Source organism: Phyllosticta citribraziliensis, assembly GCF_038025025.1.
Source record: "Phyllosticta citribraziliensis strain CPC 17464 chromosome Unknown J3D65scaffold_8, whole genome shotgun sequence".
NCBI classification, from domain to species: domain Eukaryota; kingdom Fungi; phylum Ascomycota; class Dothideomycetes; order Botryosphaeriales; family Phyllostictaceae; genus Phyllosticta; species Phyllosticta citribraziliensis.
In genome coordinates this window covers 1,279,667-1,291,247 of record NW_027117345.1, presented here as the reverse complement: position 1 = coordinate 1,291,247, position 11,581 = coordinate 1,279,667, and the positions used below count along the sequence as shown (strand labels likewise).

At 56.0% G+C, this 11,581-nt stretch overlaps 4 protein-coding genes across 4 annotated transcripts; 3 read left to right on the top strand and 1 right to left on the bottom strand.

The window, feature by feature from the left end:
* The first annotated feature begins 259 nt into the window (after positions 1-259).
* On the top strand, positions 260-1,702 carry J3D65DRAFT_440538 (Alpha/Beta hydrolase protein). The gene is made up of 2 exons (XM_066796253.1): positions 260-861; positions 967-1,702. Exons 1-2 carry the CDS (start codon positions 538-540, stop codon positions 1,612-1,614), a joined length of 972 nt encoding a protein of 323 aa, XP_066653852.1. The 5' UTR covers positions 260-537; the 3' UTR covers positions 1,615-1,702.
* Positions 1,703-1,863: 161 nt separating this feature from the next.
* On the bottom strand, positions 1,864-3,517 carry J3D65DRAFT_630158 (putative tryptophanyl-tRNA synthetase, cytoplasmic). The gene is made up of 3 exons (XM_066800802.1): positions 3,231-3,517; positions 2,671-3,177; positions 1,864-2,621 (listed from the first exon to the last, which is right to left on the bottom strand). The coding sequence occupies exons 1-3, from the start codon at positions 3,416-3,418 to the stop codon at positions 1,943-1,945; spliced, it is 1,374 nt and encodes a 457-aa protein (XP_066653851.1). The 5' UTR covers positions 3,419-3,517; the 3' UTR covers positions 1,864-1,942.
* Positions 3,518-3,674: 157 nt separating this feature from the next.
* J3D65DRAFT_630157 (PRELI-like family-domain-containing protein) lies at positions 3,675-4,936 on the top strand. The gene has a single exon (XM_066800801.1). The coding sequence runs from the start codon at positions 3,811-3,813 to the stop codon at positions 4,609-4,611; it is 801 nt and encodes a 266-aa protein (XP_066653850.1). The 5' UTR covers positions 3,675-3,810; the 3' UTR covers positions 4,612-4,936.
* Positions 4,937-5,847: 911 nt separating this feature from the next.
* Positions 5,848-11,161, top strand: J3D65DRAFT_630154 (EPSP synthase-domain-containing protein). The gene is made up of 3 exons (XM_066800800.1): positions 5,848-6,631; positions 6,686-10,837; positions 10,931-11,161. The coding sequence occupies exons 1-3, from the start codon at positions 6,026-6,028 to the stop codon at positions 10,964-10,966; spliced, it is 4,794 nt and encodes a 1,597-aa protein (XP_066653849.1). The 5' UTR covers positions 5,848-6,025; the 3' UTR covers positions 10,967-11,161.
* Positions 11,162-11,581: the final 420 nt, after the last annotated feature.

The window sequence follows — 11,581 nt, the reverse complement described above, 5'->3', positions numbered from 1 at the left end:
AAACACCCCTGTGCGCCCCACCTGCTAATGTTGCGCTGACAAAGATTCAGACTCTTTTCCAGCTGGTCCATTGGATCTGCAGGCAGCGGCAGCCAGTCAAAGTAGAGCTGTCGCATGGTGTTTGTGACGTTCGGTCAAGCGACGGCTGTCAGCTCAGCTAGCGTTGGCAGCTGGGAGCGGGGCTACTTACGCGGCCGTGCTCTGTTTGTGGAAGACACGGTCAGTACCTTACCAACGGCTGTAAGATGCGGCAGGGACTTCAGCTTTACAAACGCCATCTCACCGCCCCCGGTAATGATGGCATTTGGGGTCGAAGACGCCGTTGATGGATGGGACAGGCTCTAGTTCCCACTGCTAACCATAGGAGCAGCGCCACGGCCCCCACCGCCGTCAATCGCTACGACGACGGACGGACGGCCGCCTCTCTCAGCGCCATGTAAAAGCTGGGCCAAGTCGTCGAGACTTGTTTTTTGTGCCGTCACTCTTTCAAAGTCACAGTCCCACGTTACCCCTGTTCTCCCTCAATTCTGTCGTACCATGATTTTATCAGCACTGCAGCTCGCCTCGCTCGCCGTCTGCGCGTGGACGGCCACAGCAACAGCATCCACTGGATGCGGCAAAGACTTGCCGGACGGCGTGGTCCCTGGCGCTGATTCAACAAACGTCACGATATACAGTGGAGGCATTGAAAGAAGTTACCTGATCCACCTGCCCGCCAATTACACGGCACATGATCCCGTGCCGCTCATTCTGTCTTTCCACGGCCGTACAAAGAGTGCCTCGGAACAGGAGGATTTGTCCCAGTTCTCCAATGCCTCGTACAATACGCGTGCTATAGCGGTGTACCCGCAAGGCGTAGCTGTGGGTCTTTCCTAGAAATGTCCAAGCGATCAGTGCCTATCCACTCCCACATCAGGCCATGCTATATTCTCTGTCATTTTCCATCGACTGACAAAAGCATGGCAGAACTCCAAAGGCGTTCGCCAATGGACGGGCGACCCGGACGCGCCAGCCAACATCTCCGACATCGCCTTCACATCCGACCTCATCACCAACCTAACGTCGAGCTACTGCATCGACGCGTCGCGCGTCTACGCAACGGGCAAGTCCAACGGCGGCGGGCTCGTCGGCCTGCTCGCCTGCGACCCTACCACTTCGGCGCAAATCGCCGCCTTCGCCCCCGTCTCCGGCGCCTTTTACTACGGCGTCCTCGGCGCTGCCAACGACTCGCTGCCCGCTTGCGACCCGTCGCGCTCGCCCATCCCCATCGTCGAGTTTCACGGCGAGTTGGATACGACGATTCCGTACGACGGCCGTGGACCGGGCGGCCGTGGCGAGACGGCGCCTGTTCTTGACTGGTTGCATGATTGGGTAGAGAGGAACGGGTTCGAAATTGACAGTAACGTGACTACCAGCGTCTGTCAGGGAACTGGGTACCCCGAGGTCGAGAGGTACTCTTGGGGAGACGGCGTGGTTCAGCATTACTGGGAGAGCAATTTGAACCACACCTGGCCGGCGACGTATGCCAACGACGACGACAAGAGTGGGAATTACACCACCTGCTATGATGGAGCAGCCGTCATCATGGAGTTCTTTGAAAATTACAGCCTTTAAGGGTACTAGAGCTTATTAGCCATTCATATCGAGAAATGATAATAGATGGTTCGAAACATCGAGGCAATAGACAGCTAATCAACGTCTGAAAATCATAACAATGGCGAGTCGATGACGTTCTGCTTTCAGGTGGCAGTCCGACGGCCAGTTGATGGTGACTCTTTCTCGTCGCCGAAATGGTAGCAACTGCAGTGGAGGTAGGAAGAATCCAAGGGGATGAAGAGCTTTTTTCTATCACGGGTGTCATCGCACCGTTTCTATTTTCATTTTCTGATCTTGTCGTCCTTCTCGTCACGCTTTCAGCTTGGCTTGGTCCCTTAAGACCTAGTCATTTCTTCTCGGCTTCCTTCTTCTCGGGCTTCTTGGGGTTGGGGTTTCCCTTCCATTCCAGCTTGCGAGGAGCCATGTACGACTTGAGAATCTCGTCCGTGACCTTGGCCCTGCGCTCCTGGAAGCCCTTGACGTATTCTTGCATCAATCGGATGCACTCCTTTTTCATTTCACCAGTAAGAATCTCTCCAGCCTTGTAGCCGTCGCGCAGCTTCTTGATCTTCTCATCGTCTTCCTCAAAGTACGTAATGTACTGGTACGCAACGTCGATGTCGGGGTTTCCGCCCTTTTCGCGGTGCAATTCGACGGTTTCTTGGCCTCCGGAGAACGCGTGGCTGTTGATCTTCTTTTGAATCTGCTTCGGGGTGTCGGACATGAAGATGGCGCTGTTCGGGATCGACGCGCTCATCTTTCCTCCCGCACCTTGCAGAGACGTAAGGAACTTGGAGTGAATCAGGGCAGGTTTGGGGACGGGATGCTTCATGCGGTGCGAGTTTTCGCGGACGAGACGGAAGTACGGATCTTGGTCGATACCACAGGGAATGAGGCAGGGAATCTGTGCCGTCTTCTTGTTGCGGAAGTCGGAGTTCGGGTCGTCCCCCCAGATTTCGGGATAGGAGGTCGCAAAAGCTGCAACGCACTGAAACATGGGGAAGAAGATGCGACCAGTGTTGGTGCTGGAATCGGGTCAGTTTCAGCCTCGCACACAACATCGGAGCAACGTACCTGCCGTCAAATCCGAACGCACCACGGACTTGATTGAATGTGACCAGCTTAGAGAATTCCCAGGCATTGAGCATCATGTGACCACCGTTGTATCCAATGAATTTGAGATCGCTGTAGATGAAGGTCTTTTTCAGGTCGAAGCCAATGGCGATGATGTCCTTGGCATTGTCTCTCGCACACTGCATCGTCTCCTCAAATGTCAAGTTCTCCTTGAACAGGGCCTTTTCGTCGTCCGTCAACATGATTACCAAGGGAACATCAAAGACATCTTGCAGCCACTTTGTAAACTCGAATGGGACCGTGTGTCCGACGTGCATGCTGTCGGACGAGGGGCCACGGCCGGTATAGAGGAAGAACGGACGTCCTTGCTCATAGTAGTTGAGGATGAGGTCCAAGTCGCGGTGGCTGAAGAAGAGACCGCGGCGCAACCAGCGATGAGGTTTTGCGCCCGTCACGCGCTCGAAGCGCTCGAGAAGGGCATCGTCAATCAGCTTGGTGTTCCACTTTCTGAGTGAAGTCAGCTTCTGAGGTCATTGAGGTGGAGCGCTTCCGGGCCGTACCGAGAGACAGCTTCGTAGTCAAAGGCGAGGACGTTTCCATTCTCGTCGGTAGCAGCATTGACGTCCCAGGGATTGATCTCTTGCTCGACGGCAGCCTTCTTGGGATCCTCGGTGGCAGTTTCGGCAAGCGATAGGGCCGCAACAGAGGGTGGCTCGCTGGTGGAGGTTGTAGGCTGCTTCTCGGCCATGGCTAATGGAGTACCAGATCGATTGACGTGGAGAGCGGCGCGAACAGTGACTTGACGGGACAAGAGTCAGAGAGCACCAAGTGAGTGGGATGGTTGTTTTGCGGCGCGAATAGCAGCCACACCCCGCGAGGGACAAGCCACAATACATTTTTGTGGCTGGGACTTCGGCCGGCACGCCCCGCCGCGTTCCATTGCCAAGCCGGATTAACTTTGATCGGCGCGCGGTGACGCCGATGTCTACTGACCATCATGAGAAGGAAGAACGAATTGGAACGCCGGCGTTGAGCAAACCGAACGGAAGCGACCTGATCTCCCCCCGCCCTCCTCCTTCTTAACTCATCGCCCTCCCCCCCCCCCCACACATCTCATTCGAATATGCGCAGACGCTCAAGATGGTGAAATTCTACGACAGCTCCTACACCTACGACTACTCTTTCCCCGCCGTCACGCTGGCTTACTTTCTCCGTTATCCCAATCCTTACTCCACCCACGTCCTATCCACCGATGTCATCGACCGCCATTTCGACCCGGAGACTCAGACGCTCCACACCACCCGTCTCCACTTAAAGAAGTCGAAACTGCCTTCGGCCGCTTTGAAGGTCCTTCCACGCTCGTTACTCGGCGCGTCGGGAACCGGCGACAGTCAGAGCTACATTCTCGAGCACAGCGTCGTCAATATCAAGGATGGCTGGATGAATACGGAGAGCCAGAACCTCGAATGGACAGGTGTGCTCAGCGTCATCGAGCGCCAGGTCTTCACCCGACCCGTCAACACCATCGAGAGCTTGCACGGCCAAAGGACCGCCGCCATGAAGGGCTTTCTCCTCCCGGGCGAGAAGACGGACGTCAAGACCACCGTCACCCTTCACTCCATGATTGGAGAAAACATCCGTAAGAGGAGAGCTGCGAAAGCAGCCGCAGACGCCAAGGCAGCCGAGATCGAAGAAGAGGAGCCGTCAAAACCTGGTTTCTTCAAATCCTGGTCCACCGCATCCATCCAACGCTCGATAGAGCTCATTGGCCTCCGACGCGCTGAAAAGAGCCAGCCAAACGCGAAGGAGGGCATGCAAATTGTTCTGCAGAGGCTGCGTCAAGGTGGTCTTGTCGCAGTCATGGAAGGCATGCGGAAAGACCGCGAGGGTGTCGTGGGCCACGGAGCAGTCAAGGCCACATCCAACGGCGGCAACGAGTGAATGCGGGCTCGCGGATAAGCGCGTCAAAAGGGAAAAGGGATCAAACTGTGGATTTAGCGTTGGCGCTTGGGCAATGGCGTTTGAGCTTTTCGCGATGACCAGTTTTACTAAGCACGGTCGCTGAGTATTCTATTGGTTCATGTGTGGGTCTGATTATGGCGGCACTCGGGCACCTGTAACTAGGTGTTGCTGAAGGAAAGGGAAATCATCTCCAGTTCTTTTTACAATGCGTTCGTGCTTTTACTTCACGTCAAGTGGTGATATTCGCCTCCTAGAGCCACACACGTGATGGGCTCGATGTCATCAAGGTTACCCCGCAAAAGCGATGATGCACTCCATTGTTCTCTTTCAGCTCTGGCACGCGAGGTGGCGAAATTGGCCTTCCCCATTGGCGACGCCGTTGCGCTTGAACAGAAAGAGAATCGGTCCCGCAGCCTGCATGCAACTCTCCCGCCCTGCATCTTGGTACTTTTACTTACGAACTCCCTGCAGCCGGGCTGGCTAGGATGGATGAGTGGGCAGTCCATCTTCGTGTCCTGAAAAGTCGTCTTTGGTGAGATGCTCTGTGTACAGATCTGCTGAGTTCGCATAGATTCACAGATCAAGAGAGAGGACACTGGAACCATCTCCGAGATCACACTTTGTGGTTGCCACGGGCTCTTTGGATGTTACTTGTTCTCAGGCCTCTACAGGGGCCAGTGGCTTTCAACTTTGATGGTTCTGAAATCCAGCAGAGAATTGAATCGTTCATAATGACATGGGACGAAATGGTCTTTCAATCTCTGCGCCGTGTCCAATCTCCAGAGTCGGTGGGTTTATCACCGGCTTTCATAATCTGGACCATCATTCAACCCCAACAAACATCAGCCTTGAATTGTGCCCATTTGAGTCGTGAATAGACAGATTAAGCCAACGTCAAAAATCCAACTGCCGTCCAAGCTAGCCGTAGGTGCACCGACTGGAAGTAATCGGGTACCGAAAGGCAAGCGGTTCATCGGCTACCGATGATCAGAAGGAGATCAGTCGCGAGATCAACTCATGTCGATTGACGATGGAGCTACAACGGGGCTAATTCAGTTATCGTGATTGGTTTGGTGGTGTTGACAATGCGAGAGCGGAGGAGGTAGGGAGCTTTCCCTGCCCGCTAAGCATGGCAATCCCTGACGTCGATCGCCGAATCCGGCTCCGAAAGTTTGTTGAAAGTCTGGTGTGTGCTCACTTTTGACTCACCTGAGAGCCCGAATATTAGCACCTTAGTTCTGTATATCCACTCCACCCTCACACCTTTGTACGGCCAGCATCAATCCGCTACCTGTCCTCCTGTTTCCCCGGCCGACCTTTTTCCCGCCGCATTTGGCCGGTTTTCCACTCTCTGGCCGCTGCGTTCTAGCTGGCCATTCAAACGCCTGCAGACATGAACGGCACGGTCGACGCGGGCAGTAGCCCTACCAAGGTCCCAATCCTCGGCAAGGACTCCATCATTGTCGAATATGGCCTCTGGAACGACTACGTGGCCAAGGACCTCCTGTCCAACATCCCCTCGTCCACCTACGTCCTCGTAACCGACACCAACATCGGCTCGCTCTACGTACCCTCCTTTGAGCAGAGCTTCAAGACGCACGCAGCGCAGATTTCCCCTGATGCCAGACTTCTCACCCACATTATTCCGCCCGGCGAGACGTCAAAGTCGAGGTCGACAAAAGCAGCGGTGGAGGACTGGATGCTGAGGCAAGGATGCACAAGAGACACAGTCATGATTGCGCTGGGTGGAGGTGTCATCGGCGACATGATTGGCTTCGTCGCGGCGACTTACATGCGCGGAGTCCGTTTTGTTCAGGTGCCCTCTACGTTGTTGGCAATGGTCGACTCTTCAATTGGCGGCAAGACGGCCATTGACACGCCCGCTGGCAAGAATCTTGTCGGCGCCTTTTGGCAGCCGGAGCGCATCTACATAGACCTTCAATTCTTGGAAACTTTGCCCAGAAGAGAGGTTATCAACGGAATGGCGGAGGTCATCAAGGTGAGTCAAGCGCCAGCAACCTACGCGCGCTTGAACAATGGCTTACTTTGTTAGACCGCTGCCATCTGGAACGAAGAGGAGTTTGCCGCTCTTGAGGACAATGCCTCCCTTTTCATGAAGACCTTGAGCAAAAAGCCCTCCCAAGGAAAGCACCGCCTTGGCGACATCGCCCCCATCCTGAAGCGCATTGTGCTAGGCTCCGTCAGTGTCAAGGCTCAGGTCGTTTCTGCCGACGAGAGAGAGGGAGGCCTTCGCAATCTCCTCAACTTTGGACACTCGATTGGACACGCCATGGAGGCTATCTTGACACCTCAGATTCTGCACGGCGAGTGTGTTGCCATTGGCATGGTCAAGGAGGCCGAACTCGCCCGCTACCTGGGTGTCTTAGCTCCTGGCGCTGTCGCTCGTCTCACCAAGTGCATTGCGAGCTACGAGCTTCCAACAACCTTGGGCGATAAGATTGTGCGCAAGCGCTCGGCCAACAAGCACTGCCCAGTCGATGAGCTTATCTCCATCATGGCTGTTGACAAGAAAAATGACGGGCAGAAGAAGAAGATTGTTCTGCTTGCTGGAATCGGCAGGACTTATGAGAAGAAGGCCAGTGTGGTGGCTGACCGTGACATTCGTCTGGTCCTCTCACCCAGCGTAGTCGTGCACCCTGGCGTCTCATCCAGCCTCAACGCCTCTTGCACTCCGCCGGGATCCAAGAGTGTCTCCAACCGTGTCTTGGTCCTCGCTGCTCTTGGTTCGGGCACGTGCCGCATTACAAACCTGCTGCACTCTGACGACACGCAATTCATGCTCAACGCCGTGGGCAAGCTCGGTGGAGCCTCCTTCACCTGGGAAGATGACGGCCGTGTGCTGGTAGTCAACGGCAATGGCGGCAACCTTGAGGCTAGCCCTGAAGACCTTTACCTGGGCAACGCTGGAACTGCCTCGCGCTTCTTGACCACTGTCGTCGCTCTGGCTAAGAAGTCCACTGTGACCTCCTCTGTCTTGACTGGTAATGCCAGAATGAAGGAGAGACCTATTGGTCCCCTTGTCGAGTCTTTGCGCTCCAATGGCGTCGAGATTGACTATTTGGAGAAGCAGGGAAGTCTGCCTTTGCGCATCGGTGCGGCAGGTGGCTTCCAGGGCGGAGATATTTCCTTGACTGCAAATGTCTCTTCGCAATACGTCTCGTCCATCCTGATGGCCGCGCCGTACGCCAAGAACCCGGTCACGCTTCGTCTCGTTGGTGGAAAGGTCATTTCGCAGCCCTACATCGACATGACGATTGCCATGATGGAGTCTTTTGGAGTCAAGGTTGAGAGGTCCACTGCCGAGGACAACACCTACCACATCCCTCGCCAGGCGTACAAGAACCCCGAATTTTACGAGGTTGAGAGTGATGCCAGCTCCGCCACCTACCCTCTCGCGATTGCAGCCATCACCGGCACTACTTGCACCGTCCCTAACATTGGATTCAAGTCTCTTCAGGGCGACGCTCGCTTTGCTGTGGATGTTCTCAAGCCCATGGGCTGCGTCGTAGAGCAAACGGCTACTTCGACGACCGTGACAGGACCTCCAAGAGGCCAGCTTAAGGCGCTGACCGAGGTCGACATGGAGCCAATGACGGATGCCTTCCTTACGGCCTCTGTGCTGGCCGCCGTTGCGACGAACAACGGGACCACTGCGACGACTCGGATCAACGGCATCGCGAACCAGCGTGTCAAGGAGTGCAACAGAATTGCCGCAATGAAGGACCAGCTGGCCAAGTTTGGTGTTGTCTGTCGCGAGCATGACGACGGCATCATCATTGACGGCCGCTCTTATGAGCTCGACACGCCCAAGGAGGGCATCGACTGCTATGACGATCACCGTGTTGCCATGAGCTTTGGTGTTCTTTCTCTGGTCGCCCCTGGCCCAGTTCTCATCTTGGAGAAGGACTGCACTGGCAAGACCTGGCCCGGTTACTGGGACATTTTGAACCAACTCTTCGGCGCAAGCCTCGAGGGCCACGAGCCTGAGGTTCCAATTAATCACGGAAAGGCGAGCAAGCCCACCAGCAAGTCAATCGTTGTCATTGGCATGAGGGGCGCCGGCAAGACGACCATGAGCGGTTGGGCTTCCAACATCTTGGGTTGGCCCATGACTGACCTGGACACTGCTCTGGAACAACAATTCGAGGGCAAGTCTGTCGCGGACATTGTGAGGGAGCACGGCTGGGACTTTTTCCGCGAAAAAGAGCTCAACTGCCTGAAGCAACATCTGGTCGAAAAACCTACTGGCCATATCATTGCTTGCGGCGGCGGCATCGTGGAGATCCCCGAGGCCCGCAAGCTTCTGAACGACTGGAAGAAAGATGGCACCGTGCTTCTGATTACCCGCGACATTGAGAAGGTCATGGAGTACTTGAACCGCGACAAGACTAGGCCCGCCTATGTCGACCCCATGATGAGCGTTTGGGAGCGTCGCAAAGACTGGTACTACGAGTGCAGCAACCTGCACTTCCACAGCCGGAGCGTGGAAGAGGCTGGCCTGGTCAGGACGCTTGATGAATTTGCCCGTTTCCTGGGTGTTGTCACCGGTAGGTCCCGTGCTCTGGCCGACATCAAGAAGAAGAGGGAGTCTTTCTTTGTCTGCCTTACGGCACCAAGGGTGGACAACCTGCTGGGAGAGCTGGACAAGATCGTTGTGGGATCTGATGCCATTGAGCTCCGCGTTGATCTTCTCCAAGACCCTGATGGCAAGGAGGGCATCCCAACGACGGATTTCATCGTTGACCAGGTCACTCTGCTCCGCTCTGTGGTCTCACTCCCCATCATCTTCACGGTCAGAAGCAAGAGCCAAGGAGGAAAGTTCCCTGATGGAGCCAATGACGATGCACTGCGGCTCTACACGCTCGCAGCTCGCATGGGCTGTGAGTTTATTGATGTCGAGATTACTTACCCAGAAGAGCTCCTCCAGCAGGTGGCTGCAATCAAGGGCTACAGCAAGATCATTGCATCGCACCACGACCCCAAGGCGGAGCTGTCTTGGAGCAACGGCTCCTGGATCCCGCACTACAATCGCGCGCTTCAGTTTGGCGATGTGATCAAGCTTGTCGGCGTCGCAAAGACGCTTCAAGACAACTTTGAGCTTGCAGAGTTCAAATCGTGGGCCACGCAGACCCACCCTGTGCCTCTGATTGCCATCAACATGGGCTCTCAGGGCAAGCTCAGTCGCATCATCAACAACTTCATGACGCCCGTCACGCACGCCGCGTTGCCTGGAGCTTCAGCCCCTGGCCAGCTGTCGTCGGCCGAGATTCGCCACGGTCTGTCCCTGATTGGGCAGATCGAGTCCAAAAAGCTCTTCGTCGCTGGCTACCCGATCGCTCAGTCTCGCTCCCCGGCCATGCACAACGCGCTTTTCAGGGAAACCGGCCTTCCTCACCAGTACAGGCACGTGGAGACGCAGAGCGCAGCCGACATCAAGGACCTCATCCGCTCTCCCGATTTCGGCGGCGCGTCCATCACTATGCCACTCAAGCAAGACGTGCGCCCCTTCCTCGACGGTGTCGGCCCTGAAGTCGACATCATCGGCGCCCTCAACACCATTGTGCTCGAGGAAGCCACGGATGACTCGGGCGCTCCGACGACGCGCCTCATCGGCCGCAACACGGACTGGAATGGCATGATGCTCGTCCTGCGCAACGCTGGAGCCCCCGGAGGCTCCAACCAGCAGTCCGGACTGGTGATCGGAGGCGGCGGCACCGCACGCGCCGCCATCTACGCCCTCGCGCAGATGCAATACTCGCCCATCTTCGTCGCCGGCCGCTCGCCAGCCAAGCTCGCCGCGCTGATCGAATCGTTCCCGGCCGACTTCAACTGCCAACTGCTGACGAGCGAGGAGCAAGTGGCGGCGCTCGAGGCCGCGGGCAAGCTGCCGTCGGTCGCCATTGGCACCATCCCCGCGGACCAGCCCATCGAGAGCAACCTGCGCGAGATCCTGTGCCGCGTCTTCGAGGCCGGCGGCACGGACCCGGCCACGGCGGCGACGCCTCACGACCGGCCCCAGCGTACCTTGCTCGAGATGGCGTACAAGCCGCCCGTTACGGCGCTCATGCGCCTGGCGACGGACGCCGGATGGCGCACAGTCAATGGCCTCGAGGTGCTCGTCGGCCAGGGCCTCTTCCAGTTTGAAATGTGGACGGGCATCAGGCCGTTGTACGACAGTGCGAAGGTGAGTCTTGGCCCCGCCTGCTCCTACCCCATAGCTTTCACCCTTACCCCTTGTTTCGTTTGGTACCTTCGCTGACCTACCAACGCTTGACAGACCGCCGTTACCGGCTCCTCTCCCGCAAAGGAATAGATGTGACGTGTGAAGGCGACTGATGAATGGGAAGGGGAGGTTCGCTTTCGAGTCTCACTTAGCATAAATAGTAAACCGCATTTTGGTCATCGTCCTGCCGGCTCCACCAAGTTTCTTTTCCACTTTCTTCTGTTCTCAGCGTTGCATGGCGTACGCATAGACTAGCGGAATCAAATCACATGTTTTGGATCTAGACTTGGTCGTCGGCATCCCCGTGCATCGTACCCTTCGCACCCATCTTGCGTGCCGAGCGTCGACTGACCTTGATCGTCGCAGTAGCTTGACGCTCGCTCCATGGTGAGTTGCTTTCTCTTGGCTGGCATCACATTGAAAGTATCTGCGTAGTCGGCGTGGGCTGTGGGAGGTAAGGTCGCACGTCACATTGCGTTCTGGACGCGACCAGCAAGCAAGCAGCAGAGAAGACGGTTTGATATTGATGAATAATTAATTATCAGTACTAAATTTTGCATGAGAAAACAAAAAGGAGGGACGCCAATTGCTGCCCTGATTTTACCGCTCCCGCCGGCAATGATCATAAAAGCAGACTAGGGAAGAAATGAGAGAGTCGTAAAGCTGCGTGTATCGTAGCCGAGCCAGAGAGAGAAAAGCACGCAA